We start from the raw sequence: 21,223 nt of genomic DNA, 5'->3' as shown, positions 1-21,223 counted from the left end.
TCATTTTTCCTCACGAGGAGCGACTTTATTGTTTCATTTTATGAGTTGAAAACGCAGCAATATTTTTTGTAGAGAGGCAAAGAATGTGTTTTTAGCCGCGACGTTTGAAATTCGGAGTTGTCATAACAGAAGTATAGAAAAAAAGAAGCGAAGAAAAAAAAACTATCCTGACCTGACAGGGTTGGAACAAGCCAAGAAGGAGATAACTAGCGGCGAACGAGTTTGATTTTTTTTTTCTTGTCTTTGTGGAGTTGCATCAGCTTAACAGTAACGCACACTGAACCCACAAAAAGACGCCGCACGAAATGCCCTGTTTCCGGTTTCTTCGGCTGGATATTAAAAACAAAAATAAAAATAAAAAAAAAGGGAGGGGGGGGGGGGGACTAAAAACTCTGGCGCTAAACTTATTACGCGTAGACACTCGCGGCCCACACTCCGTTACTGTTCTGTTTGTACATGGCTTCACGCTCTGCGGCACTTATTTTAATCGCCCGTTTGCGCCTTCCGTTTTTGACGCTCGAATTTCACTCTCCAACGGCGGGGCATAGCTTCATGTTTTTGTTTTTGATTTCTGTTATGTTTTCCTTTGTCACTGCTCGCCACATTGTAGCGTTTAACGTCACTCCTAGAGGAGTGTTAGGTTCGAGCCTTTAGAGTGCAGGTTGCTCGTCTAACCTCCTCCCGGCGCTGCTTCCGCCGTGGCAGTGTACTAACTTCGCAACAGATGGCGTCACGCGGCCGAGAAGCCACTCGTTGGACCTCGCAATCTGCTTCAGGAACCGCTGTGCCCTCGGGGAGTTGTTGCAGGGAATGTCTGCATCATACTTGTCTTCACTGCTTTTTGCGCAGCTTATTTTCTTCATTGCGACCAACGAATCGGTAGCAGCCGCCGGCCAGCGAGCGCATCGCTAGGCCGAAGTCCTTGCCCGTGGTCCGTAGCACGTTCGCGACTGTGTGTAGGATAGTAAGACTTGTAGCCGAGCAGGTGCGTGATTATTGTATGCTTAGCGGAGAAGCCTCAGGCGGAAAAAAAAAAAAAACAGAAGCCTCCCCGTGAACCTTCCCGTGCGTATCGGTTGAACGTGCTTCGTCGCTGCTTGTCCGTTGTGGGCTGAACGCCTCGTTAGTGCATGCGTCGCCGAAATCTAATACGTGTAGCCGTTTGTCGCCCCGCAAACAATGGGCCGGTCGCTAGGCTCGGAGGGCATCCTCACTGCAACATGCGCTAATAAGGTAGTGATGCACGGCTCCATCTTGGCAGATATCAGTAACATTTAAACAGCTCTGTCCACCACTGTAGGCCAAGCGCTGTCTTTGTGCTTTCCGTCACTTGTGAAATATATCATATATTGTATCTAACGTCACACGCTCATCCTATATGTATCCCGCTGCGGTGGCTCAGTGGCTGGGTTGCTCGACTGTTTGCTTCAACTCCAGAAGCGGCGGCCGCTTCTAGATGGAGGCGAAAGACAAGGCTGTGCGATATCAGCGCATGTTAAAGAAACCAGGTTGTATAAATTTCCGGAGACCTCCACTATGGCATCCCTCATAGACTGAGTCGCTTTGGGGCAACCAAACCGTTAGGCTGTATGTCAAGAAAAACACTCATATCTGATAGGTGCCGAGTATCTATCTACGTTGATTTTCCGGTTTTCGGCTTAGGCGTTCAGGTGTTTCTGTAAAGCGTGCTCTGCCTGCTTTACTATGGTGCATAGTGGCAGAGCTTTCAACCGCGACGCACGGAGAGATGGAGGACGTTCCATTTTGCAAAGCACTTTCGGTCATCCTCTCTTGACATTTTTCAATCTGTGGTTAAAACAATGAATTTACACTGTTTTACAGTTAGGGCATCTTTTTTAATTGACGGAAACATATTAGCAGTAGACACCTAGAAAATGACGCAGCTACTTTTTTTTTTTTTTTTTTGTTTGGCCCATACCTATAATTTACTTTCCTAACGCGTTAATGGCTTTTGGGCACCTGCATGGGAGAACCATTTTCTTGTAATGTATTTTGCTGGTGAAAACTGCTCGTACGCGTTCAGGAGTTTGAGAAGGGGGTGTTGACGTAATTTGAAAATGCGCGGGTTATTATAAACACCGGCTGTTGAGCGATTCAGTCGCACGGCTTCAAGGAAATAACTGCACTAATACGCGAAACAAAAGTGAACGATAAGGGGAGCAGGACTGGCGCAGGCTCGCGACTTATTTTATTCGCAAGTGTGCATATTTTGTAACTTCATACGTGCCAAATCATGGATTCCAAAAGCCTGCTTCCTTTCCATTTCAAATTGATAGATGGATCGCTTACACAGTCATCTCCTTCCTCGCGTATAAGAAAAAAAAAAAAGAAAAAAGAAGCCTCGGTGGGTTCTTGTGCAAGCTTATCACAGCTTCTTCTCGAAACGTTTTGCCCTAGTCAGCAAAGATTGACACCGCTCATTACGCGTAGCCTCAGGGCATGCGCTGAATGCAGGGTTAAATGTGCCGTTTCCAGCAGAAATATACCGTACATTGAAAGATTTCACAAAACAAACAGATGCTTGTTATACTATCCGTCAGATTCTAAACGTGAATTGGTGAATTATTACACTAGTGCAGTAATTCACTACATCGGCCTATGTCGTCATACATGATACTAATATATTGACATCATTAAACTGCTTGAGGAACTTGAGTAGTTTCTCAGGCAGCCCTGCGACAACTCTCTCCCGTATGATTCGTTACTGACTCACTTCGTTGTGCTGTGCGCGGAATCGTTTGCAAATCGGTTATGCGATTGATAGATTTGTTTGGCTTAACACACTTTTCCGGGACTGCACCTAACGTGTCGTCCGCTATCTTGTTTTGCGCCTGACTGAAGTCTAATGGCCTAGTTAACGAAGACCCAAAACTGGCTATTTGGGGCACTTTTTCTATCGAGTAGTTCGCAAGATGCTTTAAATTTTCCCGGTATTATTGCGAATCATTTTTTTTTTATTAGTGTACGCTCTTTTCAAGCTCTGCTCGTTGCTCTCGCTGCGTGTTCTCTTCTTTTCTTCAGTCCACCACGTATTTGAAGCTTGAGAAAACCATGAAATAAGTTTAAACTTGAAGGTTTATTGAAGTGCGCTTCAAGTTACATTATTAAGAAAGTATAAAAAATGAGGTCTCGAAGGGAGACTATCAGGGGGACCTCTCGTTTAAAGTTGCCGCTACTACCAGCTAAGGCTGCCTAATAAATGAAACAGCTGTTAAGAATCCATTTCTGATTTTTATTTATTCCGATTGGACTTCTTATTGGAAGCAGCGGAAACAAGCACGTGAGTCATCATCATCATCAGCCTGACTATACCCACTGCAGGGCGAAGGCCTCTCCCATATTTCTCCACTTAAACCGGTTCTGTGAGCACGTGAGTGACTGGCACCAACTTTGTATCTTGTACTGGGCTCATACAACTCAGACTAATGTCAGATCAAGCCTGCTGACATATTTACTCCAAAACTGCACGATCCGTTACTGACACTTCGAGAACAGGAAATAAAAGAAAATTTTATATTTTAAGGTCGTATTGGTCGCCGAACGAGAGCTCCTAGCCGCCAGTATGAGATTAAAGTGACCGGTATACTGACCAGAGACAGCCCTGTACTTGAGCCGAATGAAAATGTCAGCGTAAACACTTTATAGTAGGGCGGGAGAGGGGATGGAATCGCCTTCTTTTTGCGATGCTAATGTTCGGCAGGTGACCTCATGGAATAGCAATGTCGCCGCTGTCATACTGAATCTTCGCAAGTGACTGAACAAGATAGTTTGTAATATTTTTAGCCGGAGCTAATTCCCGAATACTTGTGCTCTCTGCTAAATTCCCTGAGAACTCGTGTGAAGATTTCCTTCCCCCCCCCCCCCCCCCTATCCCATTTTAGACCTAAAATGCTGAAGAAAAAAAAAAAAAAGAAAATAGAGTTTAGTATTCTTCTTTACCTATTATTTCATGAATTCGGCTTGTATAGGCTGTTACACTTGGGGCGTTGGCTTGTTCCAGCCCTATATTTTTTCCGCGCTCCAGGCGCAAAAGTTGAGGCTGCGCTTCGGGGTCGCCCCGCCGGAGCGCGAAGTCGCGCCGAACCCGTCACTCGCGCCGCGGTGCTCCGGCTTCTTTCTGTTTGCGAGTCAGTGTTTTTCAAAAAAAAAAAAAAAGGGGGGGGGGGCACATTCATGATACGCTATCGTACCTTGCGGTGCCTTTCCTTTGTTGTTGTTGTTGTTCGATGCAAAATGTATTTGCTTATGCGCCGCTGTCTTTATATCGGCTGGATCTACGCGTTTTCCGATGCGTATGTAGGCTGTAAATGCATGTTTGATCGATGCGTTCCGCTGTTGGAATACTTTTACTGCCGTTCGCTGCGCGAACGAGAGGTGTGAGAACGGCTGATGGCAGATGTAGCAGCTTGCGAACTCGAAGTACGGACGACGAATGGGGGCAAGTATAGCGGATTTGACTCTGCGCTCTTGTTGTGAAGGTGTCTTTCAAAGAAGCTATAGGTTAGTTCGTGAGATCATGATGCGATTGAGCCCCCCCCCCCCCCCTCCCTCCCTCCCCCCCCCTCTCTCTCTCTCTCTCTCTCTCTCTCTCTCTCTCTCTCTCTCTCTATTGTGTCTCTGGCTTATGTCTTCCAGCGCGGCTAATTAGCGCCTGCAAGAACTATGAGGCGCCAGTCCGAGCGAGTGGTGCAAGGCATGAGTATTGAATGCAAAATATTTTACTGAGCTGCCAAAGGTCAATGACTTCAGCCGGATACGAGCTTTACTTACTACCCATGAAATTCCAGTGATTCAACGAGCAGCGTTCGGAGACTTGCGGAACCTTTCAATGATATGTTGAGTTAAATCGGAGCTTCCTTTGTAGAGTGTTCCGGACGTCATGCGGCTACTTAAGAAGGAAACATTACTTACATCTGTACTTTGAGGCAGTCCTCTTGTTCGACAAAAGCTGTGCGAGTTGACTATGAGTATAAAGGAAACCAGCGAAAACAGACGCAGGACAAGAGCAGAGAAGGCACACACCACAACGCTAGACTTACAGCTGTGTTGTGGTGTGTGCCTTCTTTTCTCTTGTCCTGCGCCTGTTTTCTCTGGTTTCCTTTCTACACAATATGATCCATTTAGCCCAGCAGTTTAATCCACTGAGTATGACTGCGCTAAGTTAAAAAAAAAAAAAGTCAAAAGCTTGTGACTGACAGTTGTACAACCTGCAGCTCATTCTTGGTTTAGACTCTCGCAACTTGCACTGGTTTCTAAGAATTACTTTAATATTATTTAGACTCTCATTTTCTAAGGATTACTTTGAGATCTTTTGATACCATGCATAACGAAATGCAGTCACTCTGTTGTATTTGACGTCGAAAACCACGCCGTTTTCTCTGCGTGAGCGGTTTAATTAGCTGTAGAACTATATATTATGATAGCTGTTGCGTGGATTTTTGCTCGCTAGCGAGGTATTGTCTAGGCAGTAAATAGAATTGCACGAGCTTTCTAGTACCAGCATTACAGAAGGGATAGGAATTTCACACTGTGGAGCGCTAGCACGAGCACTACATCGAAGATTTTGCCAGGCACCGAGCCCCGAGTTCTGAAAAGACGAGATGCTTATTGGACCTATGTAAAAACCGGCCGCTATTTGTAAACAACCCTAGCTGAACGCATATAGCTAGGAAAAGCGCAATGAGTTTTGTGTGCTAATGTTCCTGTAATGGCGGGACTCTTTAAGGTTATGTGTATATGGTGATTTGCTTGCTATTGAAAGGGTGTGTGTGATATATAACGATTGGATCGAACGTAAATTTTGGTTATAATTCTTTCGGCGCTTCTTTATTGTTCCGTGTTTTCGCCGTGAAGGTAGCCACGCAATTAGAGGCGGATGGCAAGAATCGATTATAATGGGACAAAGAGATTTGTGGCTGTAATACGTTTTTTGCCTTAAGAGATTTGGGAAGTATTGTACCCCATGCAAGCTCAGTCTGCTTTCAAGTGCGAGAATTGGTCCAAAATAATGACCTCCTATTAAATGAGTCGAGAACGAAATGCTCTCTGTTTCGTGCATCAGGCAAATGGGCTGAAGTCTCTGATAGCTTTATCACTGGTCCGTATGTCATTAGTATATAGTGAAATGTGTGAACACACTTGGCGTTATTTTTTCCGAAAACATGCTTTAGAATGCACACGTTGACTACATTTGTTCCAATATACAAAACTGCTAGGTATCCTAAATAGAACTTGTAATTTATTTCCAGCAAAAAAGAAAAAAAATCTCTTGTATAAAGCCTTGTTTCACTTCCAACTTAGCTTCCGCATCTGCACCCTGGTATGGGGAGGACAACTCCACAAAATTTGAACAGACTGATATTGCTGCAAAAGCAAACAGTTCAAGCAATAGAAAATGTGCCGTTTTAAGAACTCTCCAAGATTCTTTTTCGTGAAAATAAAATGTGCAAGTACAAACTCATAAAAAATGGCTCTGGAGCGGTACACGGGAAGCTATAGATCCTTTTCTCGCGCTCGCTAATCTGTACAAACAGGACTATGTCAGCCCTCATCAGCATCAAGCACCATGGAAAATTCCTTTCTCGCGCTCTGCGGCCGTCAACGAATTGATGGCGCACCCCCGGGCACATTAAATGACTTTACAAAACGATGCATAACTGTAATGAAACTAAGCAAAAAGGACACCTTAGAAGTATCTCTGTAAACAGCTTGCCTTTAAGATTGCAACATAGTGTTCCTATCCTGTCTTTTGTTGCTGTTTCTTTTAATGCGAACCAGCGTGTAATAGTTATCTTACTCATTGTATGATGTGTAATGTGCATTTTCAGTACAATTAAGTCATATCTATACTATACATTTTGCAGATCGAAGTGTAATGTGCACCTTAGAAAGAATAAACGTACACCGTGTCACTGTTGCCTGGGTGGCCGGAGCGCTGTCAAGCTGCCGTTTTGCTGCTTTTTCTCGTCCCCTTTTTTTCGTTATGTGTTCCTTCTTCAGTGAAAATAAAACTTGTGTTGATTGATTGAGATTGTACCACAGAAGCCTCACATTCATGTTTTCCATGCACTGATGCGAACAAACAGGGAGCGCAAGGCGGGTTTGCTTCGAGAGAATAATGCCCACGAATCCATATCGGTAACTAAAGCAGCACGTCATGATTAAAATTTACGAGCGCACACACACAAACAATTAAAGTTCAAAACGGGGGCGGCTTTAAATCTTGAAGCTCGCGCGGCAGTAAAAACGTTTCTAGATGGTCATACGCGTCGCATCACAGTCACCAAGTCTCGCTTACCTGCAGCGCTGAATACGAAAAAAAAAAAATGCGTCTGTAATTCTGTCATTCATCCTTTGTGCAGGTTATTGCAGCTCTCCGTGGCGTTGTGCTGTATATCGCGAGGCTTTCCCTCATTACACGAAATTGAGATGTGAACTTACTCAGATACGTCTAAGACTGAGACCGAATCAATGGCTTGTGATATTCACTGAAGTAAGTTTAGTTTTCCGTGGAGGCAACACGCAAGGCACCACGTATTGTGCATTGTTAGGGCGCGTTAAAGACGAGTGGGCGACGTTATCCGGAGCCCTGCACTTCGGCGTCCCTCATAATCAGAGTCGTTTTGAAACTTTAAACCTGGTGAGCCAAACCAGGCCAGATCATAACGTAACATAGCTTACCACACCACACCACAATGTACCGTATACCGTACAGTGCCATACAGTGCCGTACCGCCTGTTCTGAAAAAAAAAAAAAAAAAGATCTAGTATTCTCTCTCCGTTGGTACGTTGTCGTTCATGGCTTCCGCCATCATTGCCCGTAAAAGTTCGTTGCGCCTCACGACATACGCTAATGGGTAAATCAGTTCAGTTCAGTTCAGGCGTTCAGTCGTGTCCGACTCTTCGTGACCCTATGGACCATGTCACGCCACGCTTTCCGGTCTCTCACTATCTTCTTAACATCACATAGCTTCATCTGCAATGCCTCGAGAATGCCATCTAACCATCGCGTTCGCTGCCTACCCCTTCTCCGGCGACCCTCAACTTTTCCCAACATCAAATCTTTCTCCAGCGACTCCTCTCTTCTCATCAGATGACCAAAGTAGCTGAGCTTTAACTTTAGAATTTGACCCTCCAATGAGCAGTCAGGGTTTATGGTCGACAATATCGACTGATTTGATCTGGCAGTCCAAGGAACTCTTAAGAGTCTTCGCCAGCACCACAATTCAAACGCGTCAATTCTTCGGCGGTCAGCCTTTTTCACAGTCCAACTCTCGCATCCATACATCACAACTGGAAAGACCATAGCACGGGTTATACGGATCTTGGTTGGCAGACTAATGTCTCTGCTCTTTACTAGGCGGTCAAGGCTAACCATTGCTCTCTTTCCCAGAAGCAGGCGTCTCCTAATTTCATGGCTGCAGTCTCCTTCCGAGGTAATCTTGGCACCCAAGAACAGAAAATCTGTCACAGCTTCCACTTCTTGTCCATTGATGCTCCAGGACTTGATAGGGCAAGACGCCATGATCTTCGTCTTTTTAATGTTCAGTTTAAGCCCAAACTTCTCACTCTCTTCTTGTACGCGCATCAGAAGTCTCTTGAGATCCAATTCACTTTCTGCCATTAAAGTGGTATCATCCGCATATCTAAGGCAGTTGATGCGTTTTCCAGCGATCTTCACTCCAGCTGAAGACTCGTCCAGACCGGCCTTCCTCATGATGCACTCTGCATATAGGTTAAATAGGCAGGGCGACAGTATGCAGCCTTGCCTCACCCCTTTCTCAATCGGAAACCAATCAGTAAGACCATGCCCAGTTCTGACTGTGGCCTCTTGCCCTTCATAAAGGTTCCTGAGGAGACAGATGAGGTGAATTGGAACTCCCATCTCTTGGAGAGCTTGCCACAATCTGCTGTGATCTACGCAGTCAAACGCTTTCGCATAATCAATAAAGCAGAAGTAAATGGGTTTCTGGAACTCTCTTGCTTTTTCCATGATCCAGCGAAGGTTGGCAATTTGGTCTCTAGTTCCTCTGCCCTTGCGAAACCCAGCTTGCACGTCCGGAAGCTCCCGATCCACATACTGCTGCAGCCTACCTTGCAGGATTTTTAACATCACCTTGCTAGCATGCGAAATAAGCGCGATCGTGCGGTAGTTGGAACAATCTTTGGCACTGCCTTTCTTTGGAATGGGGATGTAAACTGACCTCCTCCAATCCTGTGGCCACTGCAGGGTTGTCCAAATCTTTTGACATAATGACATAATACAGGGGTTGCACTGTATGAGGATTCGAGAATCCCCCTCTCCTTTACGAAAAAAAGAGGTCCTGCTTTTTTTTTTTTTTTCGGCTCTCCTTCCTCCGGTGGTTGAGTGTACAGTCGCAGTGACCCAGTGTGCGTGTGATGGCGGCCGGCCGGTGTGGTTGGTGCACCGAGTAGGAAACTACAACTGAGAGGAACCGCGGATCACGACCTTCGTCGTGCATAGCGATGACAGCGTTTTATAACCTTCTGCAGGTCGCTTATCGCTTCCGAGCATCTCGAAACGGAACAGCGCAGTCTACGAATGCAGCGCAGTTTCGGTCCGCCGTCGTGCTTTTGGGGATCGCTTTCTCTGTTCACTTTCTCGTCTCCAATTCTGCCTTTCTACGTTCTCCCATTCTCTTTCTCTCTCCCATCGATGTGAATCGGGCCCATGTCTGTTTGGACACGGCTCCCCGTTTGTACATTTTCTCATTGGACAGTGCTGTTCGTCGACGTTTTCTGGCCGAGGCACGTCTCGCGCGCACTTAGTCCGCGGGCCACCGCCCGTTTGTTTATTCATGTCGAAGCGAACTGCCGCTGCGGCCTGCGCGTGGCCTGGTTGGCGGTTGCGCTGCTACAATGTTCTCCGCCCTCGGCCGCTGGCGTGCGCTTGGAAGCATAGGCATCTCTGCCGGCTGCTGCGCCAGCGACGCGGGAGGAGGAGAAAGGTGGCCCGCGTGTCAATCGAAGCAAAGACGTTGCTGCAGCCGCCGCCGCTACGCCATCGCCGTGATCGCGTCCCCCCCCCCCCCCCCCCCCCGCTTTTTTTTTTTTTTTGAGTGGCACACGTCGGCGGTTCTGCCATAGAGGTTGCGCTGCGTCAACTGTGCGTGCTGTCTGCGTGTCGTCGATAGCTGTGCGCCGCGCTTCGGTGCATAGCGCGCGCGAACGTGTGTGCTAGCGCTACGTTGAGGCTGCCTGCGCAGAGCGTGCAGTAGCAACCGGTCCACCGGCGGCCGCTTATGTGGCTGCGATCACCAGATAAGCGCGCATAAATAGGGTGCTGGAAAGCGACAAGAGTGGCGCGGAATATAGAATTCCTCGTGTTGTCTGTTCTTTCCCCGATTTGGGCTCTAACACTGTGCTTTTAGTGGCGTAACATCGCGCTCCGCATAATTACTATGACAGTTGCTTGTTTGTCTGTCGCCCTTATTCCCTGTGAGGAAGGTTGTGTCTTCTATTGGGACACTGCCACGAAGACACTGCTATTAGTATTACCCACTCTGTTTGAGCAGTGTGTGCGAAACGTGGAAGTCATCACTCAACTCACATTTTTGACACCCCCCCCCCCCTTTTTTATTTTTTTATTATTTCCTTTTTTGTCGGTCCTCCTCTCACTTTAAGCTCCAGTGTTCACAGCTTGTATAGAGCCCGACAGGAACGCAACCAAATGCTTCCGCCACCTTTTTTTTTAATTTTTTTTTTTTTGTCCGGTTCCGCGAGTGAAAGACGACTGAAGGAACGCCAGGCGCTGAGCTCAGTTCTCGGACGTTTGCCTGCGGCCGTACCTTCCCTACTTCGTGGTGCTCTCGTTAGCTTTCGCGCTTTCACCGTTCCTTGTTTCAGCGCTATACGGCCAGTGCTTCGCAGCGTATACCTCGGCATCACGTTCTTCATTACATGCTCTATATTTTCCTGGTGCTTCGCTGCATTGAAACGCCGTGGCATCGTGGCCGTTGCCAGAATCGGAACTTTCAACGAATCTCTGTCGAAGTACGGGCTGAGCTGTTCACGACGACTTTTTTAATGCGCCACGTCGTTTCAGGTTAGTGGATGTGAGTGCTAATATAGGCTCGCTCGGAGTTTCTTCGCTGCACGCACAAGGCCTTCGTGGGGCGCATAGTGCCACCACTCACCAATGATACCCATCTAAAAAGCTTGCAGTAATTATATCTAGTGTAATTGCTTAATTCTTGGTGTGTGGGTTAACGCCAGAGACGCATTTTAACGAGTTTTGTTTGTTTGTTTTCTTTTTTTCGTGCGCCAGAAAAAGAAGGAACTTCCGAGCCTCGCAAGAGCGCAGCTCACACCGTTATTTTCTTGTGTTCTCGCTTGTCGTAGAGCGTCGTTTCTGGTTCTGTCCGGCTGTTCAAAATAGTGCGCGGGCGATAGATAGTGGGTGCCAAGTTGCCTCGTCGAAGTTCGCCCTCCCCCTTCGTCACCATTCGTATGTCGTGCTTTTTCGGCCGCTCTCCGCCTTGGCGGCACCTCCGCTTGCCACTTCCTCCGGCGCGCATAGGAGGAGGCGCGCTCTTCCATCCTCCGCGAGGGCGAGCGCGCGGCCCTCTGCCGCTGAACGGTAATCGATTCGTAGGCGTCAGCGGGCCGCTGGCGCGACACGCGGTCGCTAGAGAGCCCTCGGACGACGACGACAACGAGGTGCCCGGTCTTCTCCGTCCTTTCGAAGTCCCGCAGTGGCGAGGCCTCCGCCGAACCACGGCGCGGTAGCGAGCGCCATGCGACCGCCGAGACTGCGGCGCTGCCCGCAACGGCCGGGCCGCAGGCCGCCGCTGCTACCTCGGACTGCTACGCGCCGCCGTGCCATCGCCGCCGCGTCGAGGCTCGCCATTGACGACGGCGCGCTGCGGCCGCGTTCCTGAGGCCTCACCGGGGCGCGTGCTGCCGTTTCACTCTGTGCGCTCAGCGGCGATACGTGTGGTGCTCGTGCGTGATTGCTCGCCGCCCGCGATGCGTCTAGCCCAAAGGATTTGTCGCTGCGCCCGTTTCGTCGCTTTCCTTCGTTCGTCTTAGTGCCTGCGCAGCCACGGAGGATTGTCGCCCGGTAAGGCACAGTGGAGAGCGCTTCTGTCGCTGTTGTGTGGAATTTGGGGACTATCGCTAATGCGCGTGCGCTTTCTCCGTCGGCCACATTTTAATGCTCGCCGTGTTTGCTTTGGAGTGTGGTGCAGCGCCTGTTCTTATCCAACGTGGTGACGCGTATTGGTTGTGCCTGTGAAGAGGGAGAGAAGGGGAAAGGGAAAAAGAAAAGCAAGTGCGGTGTGCCTTCTGACGTCTTCCGAAAAGCGGTGCTTGGTCATAATGGAGTGACTACGTCGACACGAAAGACTACAGCTAACGCTCGGTTTCTCCGAAGCTGGATACCCGGCGCTGGTCATGGCTCCTTCGATGGTTTCTGCTTTACCTGAACTGCATGCCATTGTTCTGGCGTTCCCTGGTTTCGAGGGTACCACGTGTAACGACTACATGCGAACTATACGCGCTATGCTACAGTGATTCGGAGCGTTTACCTCATCAAAGGACCTGGAGGACGCTCACCTCATGTGATGAAACCATGTTAGACCAAGGCCTTGCGTCGGTTCATTGTGATTTGCGCAGCTTACGACGAGTCGTCGTCGTATAGCGAGTTGACTTGTACGACTGAGAGCGCATTGTTCGGTCGCGCCTCGGCTTTTCAAGACGATCAGGTGCAGACCGCGTCGCGCCTTTCCAACGCTGCCGAGCAGCTCTCTTCTTCGCCAGTGGCCGCCGCCGTGTGCGATGTGTGCCCGGATCGACTGCGGTCTTCTTCCCAGACATGCTCAAGGGTCTCTTCAAACGAAGACGCGCCCGGCCAGGACTGCAGGTAACTCGTCCTCCGTCGCGATGAGGTCTATACTCGTAGTAGCCGTCGTGGGTGAGTGGCTGCAGGTACTCCCACTGACGAAGCTTTATCCATTGACGCTTGTGCCTTATTCTGAAACGTCACGGGCAGTTATGGTCGGCATTTCCTATGCATTCTAAAGATGTGAACGTAACGGCTGCCGTGCTAGCTAGACAGTGTGTGCAGTCGTATGATTTCGATCCAGGGCAGTTTGGGTTCACTATGAATATTTCGGTAATTATTTCAGTGTAGTCCCGATACATCTTTAAAAGAACGGAATCGCTTGTCTTTACAGTAGATGTTTTGGTGTCCGTATTCAGCCCTGCATCTGCGAGCATTTTGCCGCCCGGTGCAACTATTGTAAAGGTGCAGGGGTATTAAAATAGAGTGTGAAATTGCTGAATTCAAATTTCAAGCTCACCATTACTCTTCAAGCATGAACGAGACGCGTACTTTTAACTTTTTGTTTCTTTATGCTGCTTATGAATGAATTATCTTTACAGTTTTCAAAGTTCGACGCAGAATTATGAGTTTAGCTTCAGTGCAATATTACTGTCCCGTCCCATATTCCTCATACCTTTGCGCGAAATGGATTCGTAGAATAAAGGCCAGCTTCTGTTCGGAATTTTCCAGGCAACGTCGATTTGATCTTATGTGAGTCACGACGTTCGGAAAAGAAGAGCCCGATTACACAGCGGAACACTTTTCGGCTTCGTTATCTATCATTCAGCGTAGCCCTATATGCTGCCCACGAGCATTTCCCAAGTCGGGCTGGGAAGTGGAATTGTGTAGATTTTCGCGAAGTAGGTGTCGGAATGGTACTTTTTTTTTTTTTTTTTTCTCGCTAAACGCGGTTTCCTAGACTTAAGCTGATAAGTAGTCAACCATGACTGACCTTCTACAGGGTTGTGTAAGTGACGCCCCAAGCAGTTTCGTAAAAGTAAAACCAAGTTCTTTGTCTTGTAGCGATTCACGTGACAGTATAGGCCAGCAATCGATAGTCGCAACAGACCGTTCGAACGCGCTCTGAATAACGGAGCTTGTGTCTCGGGGAAGGAAAGGGGAGTTTTTTTTTTTATTTATTTATACAGCTTACATACAGCGCCCTCACTGGTGCATTATTGTAGAGGGGAAACAACATAAATAGAAACAGTCATAAAGTACAGAATAAGTTAGGTAAATGATGCGATTTACAATATACACACAAAACCGAAAAGACCCATGCACTATGGCAAACAGAAGAAAAAAACAAAAATGAAAACAACCATTTTAGGCAGATAAACATGGCCAAAACACACATACAAAATAAGAACATTTTACGTACAGCCCTGCTTTAACAATAAAGCTTTGAGAATAATTAACTTAGGGAAAATTTCAATATAACTACAAGAAAAAAAAAACTAATACAACAATTATTGCGCTCATATCGACATGTGGTTTTGCAAAGCGGTCAGAAAGAACGTAGGAGGAACGGTAGCGACCCGCGCAGGGAGTCAGTTCTATTCATGCACGATTCGTGAGGAAAAAAAAAAAAAAACTATATTTGAATACGTTTATGCGGCAGTTGTACTCGCGTACCTTGAGTGGGTGGTCAGTGCGGGCGGAAATGTAGCTGGATTCATTAATGTAGTTTGTTTGTTTGTTGTTGTTTCTTTGTTATTAAGTGTATTATAAAATGAATAGTCTCAAAAAATTGCGCCTGTCTTCAAGTAACGGCCATCCCAACTTCTCGCGCAAACCTGGAGAGCTTTTTTGGAAATTTTGTCGGCAGACACAAATCTAGCAACCCGTTTCTGGACACACGCTCCAGATCCTCAACATTCAGTTTTGTGTGCGGGTCCCAAGCTGCGAAGCATGCTCAAGTATCGGACGTACACTGGACACGTATAACGTCTCTTTCAGTATAAGGGGGGCATCCTTAAAGTCGCGTCTGAAGAAGTTTAATGCGCGGCTGGCTTTAGCAGATATATAGTTTACATGTTTATTCCATGAAAGTCCATATAGAAAAAGACTCCCAAGTACTTATAAGTTGAAACTGCAGATAATTCAGTGCTACCAAGGAAATAATCTGTTTGTAAGAGTTTTTTTCTTTTTTTAAACCGGACCAGATTACATTTTGCGATATTTAGCATCGTGTTCCAGTTTTCGCACCAAGAGATTACACAGTTAAGGTCATGCTGTAGTGCAATAGCATCTGCTTCAGAAGAAATGTTGCGGTAAATACAGCAGTCATCAGCATAAAGTCTGATTATACTTGAAATTCTGCTAGTAAGATAATTTATAAAAATTAGAAAAAGTAAATGGCCCAAATTGGCCCCTGGGAAACACCTGATGTCACATTCACACTTTCTGAGCAGATATTATCGATAACCACACACTGTTTCCTATCCGTAACATATGCTCCAATCCAGAACAGAAGTTTGTAGAAGGAATATTTAATTTCGAAAGCTTCAGTAGTAATCAGGTTATGGGCAACTAAATCGAACGCTTTTCGAAAATCTAAAAATATACAATCTACCTGGCCCGCAGAGTTTAAGGAAACGGCAATGTCATGGTGAATTCTACGAGCTGTGTTTCACATGAGAAACACAGCTCTGCGTCTGCTATCTTCAACCAAGGTTGTCGCCGTTCCTCGGAAGCTGCAGTTTTTCCAGCAGTGCTGCAGGGTATGCGGTCGGCATGCTGCGCGTGACGGTTTGTGGCTCCCGTTGCTAAGTGAGCCGGCTGCAGTTTGGCGTCGTTCTATTTTTGCGGATGTCCACCTAAAAAAACTGTGTCATCTTTATTGGGCTATACTTTAAAAACTCGAGCACAAAAGTGAACATTCTACTGTCGTAATTCATTTCATCGAATGTTCTGCGTTAATGTTTTGACTCCGTGCGTGTCCCAGTTGCGTAGAAATGGCGACTTGGATGCTTTCACAGGTGTCGCATGACCTAGCTGCTCGGGTTTGCAGATGGGAACAAGTTGTGAGACGTACCGCGTGGTAGTAATCCGGGCAGGGGCAAATACAAATGGATCCGCAAAGGACGTACGCAGCGGACTCTTGCGAGGTTCTTGTTTTTTTCGGGACATGTACAGCCTTCGCTAAAAGTTTAGAGTCAAGAAGGTTTGCTTTTAAGTCGTATATTATGACTTCTTTGACAACTGTGGAATTCCTAGCCATTGGAGAGGATAGGATGAAAAATATTCTTGCCTTCAGCAAGTTTGGAAACCCGGGAATGCATTAGGAGCCACATAATATGGCTGAGAAGTAGACCTCCTGGGCTCTAAACTTTTGACAAAGGGTGTACGTTGTGCTGCGGGCCGAGTGCCTCAATCGTGAATCGCGCTGAATGCATGGATGCGCAGTCTGGCGAGTGCGCAACCTTAGGTTGAAGCTACAAGCAGATGGATATGGTGAGAGCGCTGGAATGCACAGGAGGGCGAGAATGAAAGGATAGGGATTAGTCTAGAGTGGGAGGATGGCAGCAGCAGCAAAATAAGGGAAGTGGAGGAGGACACGGCGGTGGGCGTTGTGAACAAAAATCACGAGCACGCGGCTTTGTCGCTGGCAGATGACGTGCGCATGGATTGCGGGCAATGATACCCAAGTTGACAGCTGCCAAATGCGGTGGTAAGACGGGAATCGAACCCCGGACCCTTGGATTCGGAGTCAGTCTTGCAGCCCTTGGACAACGCAGGAGCACGCGGACGGTTTTATATCTATAATCTCTCACATACTGTGGCAGCTTAAATGTTATGCATGTTATGTTGTCATCCTATGCATATACGATATGTATGCTTGAGATGAGTATCTGCCAGGTAATAGAGACACATTTAAGCTAGTACTGATTGGTTGGTTTGTGGGGTTTAACGTCCCAAAGCGACTCAGGCTATGCGAGACGCCGTAGTGGAGGCCTCCGGAAATTTCGACCACCTGGGGTTCTTTAACATGCACTGACATTGCACAGCACACGGGCACCTTGTTTTTCGCCTCCATCGAAAAGCGGCCGCCGAGGCCGGGATTCGATCCCGCCTCCTTGGGAGCAGCAGTCGAGCGCCGTAACCGCAGCGCCGTATCCCGGCGGCGCTAAGGCAGTACTGATTAATCGAGCAGCAATGAGCATGACCTGAAAGGGAATCCTTGAATGGGAGCCTTCAACGCGGCCGTGGCATACCTGTTAAGTCATTGGGTATTCAAATTGCCTGCGGTGGATCATGTTCGCGCAGAAGAAATCAGGCGCGCCCACGCACCGCTCGAGGCGAGGTTGACGGAACACGGCGGCGGCGCCAGCTGGTGCAATTCCGGCGCCTCCTTTACACAATCAAGAACTGCGAAGGAATTGGGCGCTAGCCGAAATCTGGTTATATGAAAAAAATATAGTGTAGGTTTGCCCCGCTGCGATGGCTCAGTGGTTAGGAAGCTCGACTGCTGAACGACGAGGGCTTTGTCCCGGCCACGTCGCCCGCTTTTCGATGGTGGCGAAAAGCAAGGCTCTGTGCGTTGTCAGTTCAGGTATCCTCCAATAAGTCCAAGTGTTGAAATATCTGGAGCCCTCCCCGACGGCGTCCTTGGTAGAAACGTTAAAAAAAAAATTACGAGGGACTTATAAGCGACTAAAGTAGCGAAAGGCGAAAGCCTGAGAAGTCTCATCTTGTCTAGCGTCCCTGCCATCTGCAATCCCACACTTGAACGCGCTTCAAGGAACGCCACGTGACAGCCGCCGTAAAAGCGGGACACTTTTTGTCCACGACAGTATAAGCCATTAAAGGCTTTCGCCTTAGTACCTTAAATCAAGTCGGTCTAACTGCACGTACGTGTCTCCCTCGAATTCGTTTCTTCAGCATATCGCAAAACTGAAATGCCAGGAGAGATACGCTCTAATTTCCATTATCGAGTATGGCAATCGTCAGTGAGTTTCTTTTCGTTTTTCGTCTTTGCCTTGCCTATGGCCCGAGCGAAGTGACACTTCCTCCAACACACGACATCGGGCTCGCTTCTGACATTCGCAGAAATTATTTTGTGACGCTTGTGCCTCACTGAAAGATCTCGACGTCCATGTCCGCATTTTCTATTTCGTCAGGTGTTCCACCTTCGTTAGCCTGGCCGCTTCTGTGGATGCCATGATGACTGGGTCGCTTTTGCGGCGATGTCAGCGTGCTCCCTACTTTGCCCTTTCCCAAACTTTACGCGAAATAGTAACGACGCGTTTTATTCCTCTATCTGACTTCTGGCTGCAGTGCTTGCAAATCATAAAAGCTTCAAGCTACAAATCGAAGTCGTCATGGTATCCAGCGGAAAACGGCGTCGGACTAGATGCATTGTTAGTGAACCCACTTCCTGGAAACATGGCATTAGAAAGAAGCCTAAAAGATGTAAGGACTCTCTGAAAGGAATTATATGTCGCAGACGCATAACGATGTTTTCTTCGTAGGCACCTGCAGTGCATGCATGAATCCAGCTACTTGAGCACGCGGTATTACACTTCGCTGACTGCCCACCGTACTCGGTTTGCTACTCATTTGGATATCTGTACCCCGCCGGTGTGGCGCAGTGGTTACGGCGCTCGACTACTGTTCCCAAAGACGCGGGATCGAATCCCGGCCTTGGCGGCCGCTTTTCGATGGAGGCGAAAAGCAAGGCGCCGGTGTGCTGTACGATGTCAGTGCACGTTAAAGAACCCCAGGTGGTCGAAATTTCCGGAGTCCTCCACTACGGCGTCTCTCATAGCCTGAGTTGCTTTGGGACGTTAAACCCCACAAACCAACCAACCAACCATTTGGACATCTGTGCAGACCGCGTGTGCGTTGTTCTAGATTGTTACGCGTGCTTTCACTGTACGTTGTATTTTGTTTGAGCCGTGTTGCCGAGAGAGATGGAGAGAAAAAAAAAACTTTATTCGTCAGCGATTTAGTTGTTCTTGCCTTGGGCTGCATTTAGCTGCTTCAGGTGTCTGGCGGTCCAAATGCGCTCGCCTGCACCCTTAGACAGATTGAAAAAGAAAGAAGCAAGTGGGTGCACAGCGGAGCGCTCTTTTCACCGTGCGCACGTCGAACTTTCAAGTCCCTTTGTCGCGGTGTGGGACTTGGGGGAGTCGGGGAATGGTCGTCATCTTTACTTCTTTCTTCTCCCCTTGTCTGTCACCTGCGCGCAGAGCGCTCGATCTTTATTGCAGCGTCGTTCGGCTCACACGCTGGTCGTCGCCATTGCGATGTTAGCAAGCCGCCGAGTTGCGCGTCACGCGCAGCAACGCAAGTTTCTCTTCTTTTCGTTGTAGGCAGGGTGAATCTTGTAGGCTCCGAGCATCGCATGCAGTAGATGTGGTGGACGCAGACGCTCACCGTAGAGCGTTTCGGTGCGCGGGTTTTCAGAGCTGCTCCCTATGCACGGCTAAGGTAGGGGGACATACACTACTATTGCGTGCGAAGGAGAAGCGCGATCTTGTTCAGTTCACCATGTTGCGAGAATCGAACGCGGCATTCTTATCGAGGTTTATACGCGAACGCGACATCCAAATTGAATTTATCTGACGAGCTTTAATGTGCCCCTAACCGCTCATACCGCAAATCCATGCCATTTACGCGCACTGTCAGCATAGCGTTCGTCATGGCGAAGGGGGGACCGGCCTGGTCAGCGCATTCGCCATTTGCTTGAGATTCGGACCATGAAACCTCAGAAGTTGTGTAAACCATGCGGGCGACTTGTATATCATTCCACGAGTCAGACAAGTCTGATCCCTCGTCTTCAGGGCTAGTCGCGGTGGTGTTGATCTAAATGTCCTGCAGAAACGACTAGGCTGCCGTTCTATTTCGCTGAAAATACCGTACCTTTGCAGCCGTCGCTCAGCTGCATTTTTCGAGCTAATGCCCCGTTTAGTATTAACGCCACCGCTGATACAAAAACTAACGGTCACCCTATTTACTTTAGTTAGTGCCTGTAATGTTGACGAAAGCAGGCGTCGCGACGTACGAAGGTATAGATCGAAGCCCTTTCGATTTTGTTTTTTTCATTTGCTTCCTCAATACAATTTTCTTGCGTGTCTGTGCCACTCAGCTACGATATTCTTAACTGTATGTAACACTACTCTGAACCTTGATTCGACTTGCAGATTGGAGTGCAGCGCTCGTGCTTTAATGCTGACATAGTCATTTCGAACTGCTATACGCTTCAGATGCTTTAATGAAAAAGCGGGAGGCCTTGCCGGATACAGATCACGATGCCTGACAGTATGACTGACTGGCCTTGTCGGTCCTTCGCTAAACTGACAATTTTTGGCAGCGTGTGCTTGACACCACGTGTGCTACTACTGGGCATTTCACTATCGTGATGTGTGAAGGGCGACTATGCCACTTTTGCAGGAACTAAACTTACTCTAGCGTCCTGCTTTGACATTTTAGATATCCTGCAACTTTTCGTTCAATATTGTTTTCCCCTCTCTTACCCGCTGTTAGATCTGCATGCTTAGAGATGGTGCCTACGCCAGGTTGGAAGCTTTGTCATTGTGCCTTCAAACAGGTCTATTGAACTTTAATATAACCGGCTTTTTCGTCAGGGGTTGACCACTCCAGTTTCTTGCTTTTCTCAGTTTTATTTCATTTGTACTGCTTTATAATATCGCATCTAAAGGTCACCAACGGTGAAGCCCAGCCCGATACATCACTTGGCCAAGTTCTTCATTGGAACCTGCTGGTTTTTATTCTGTTTAATGAGGGAAAAAAAAAATATTTTACGAGACACTGCCGCGTCTCCGAAGCAGTTTTTGTTGCTGTAGGAGGTTACTTGGCTAAACATTCTGGAATTATTGTGGCAACTGGATACTAATGAACTTGATGTTCGTTTGATGGTTTCTTAACGTGCCTAACAACTTTCAGCTGATGCAGTTCGTAGCAAAAGGTATTACTGTCATCGATAGCTTTATGGGCGATACCATGCTGCATACATCTTTAACAGACAGGGAAGCCTCGGTATATGGACGTTTTTCGTTTTGTCTGTACCGAAATGCAGTGGCTTGGATCGAACTCCTTACCTTCGTCTCAGCATCCGAACTCATGTCCTCGAGAAAGCTCTCGGGATCACTTGTTTCTTTTAGGTTTTGTTAAGAGGAATTTGTTACACAAAATTAGTTTTAGTTAATTTTAGACTAAGGGGTCCGAAAGTAAGGGTATCAGGAGAACCCCGTTAAAAAAATCAGTAATAAAAGTATAAACAGTTGGCAGAAATACGACGTTACTATGTCACAATTCATAAACAGCAAATAGCATTTGACACAGCGAATAAAACTTGTTCTTCAGAAATGAAAAATCATAGTAAAACAGTGC

At 47.5% G+C, this 21,223-nt stretch overlaps 1 protein-coding gene across 3 annotated transcripts in view; it reads left to right on the top strand.

Annotated features, from left to right (window-relative positions):
* Positions 1 to 21,223, top strand: part of Ca-beta (Calcium channel protein beta subunit) — a 122,368-nt gene that overhangs the window by 52,959 nt on the left and 48,186 nt on the right. Inside the window, exon 1 of one of the 3 annotated variants that reach the window (XM_084593418.1) lies at positions 11,554 to 12,904. The exons of the other annotated variants lie outside the window; for them this stretch is intronic. Within the exon in view, the coding sequence (XP_084449544.1) occupies positions 12,857 to 12,904 (48 nt within the window). The 5' untranslated portion in view covers positions 11,554 to 12,856. Of the gene's footprint in view, positions 1 to 11,553; positions 12,905 to 21,223 lie in introns of those variants that run through there. 3 annotated transcript variants of the gene reach the window in all.

This window comes from Amblyomma maculatum, chromosome 2, assembly GCF_055883805.1.
Source record: "Amblyomma maculatum isolate TAMU_Amacu chromosome 2, ASM5588380v1, whole genome shotgun sequence".
Taxonomy (NCBI): domain Eukaryota; kingdom Metazoa; phylum Arthropoda; class Arachnida; order Ixodida; family Ixodidae; genus Amblyomma; species Amblyomma maculatum.
This window is presented reverse-complemented; position numbering and strand designations above follow the sequence as displayed.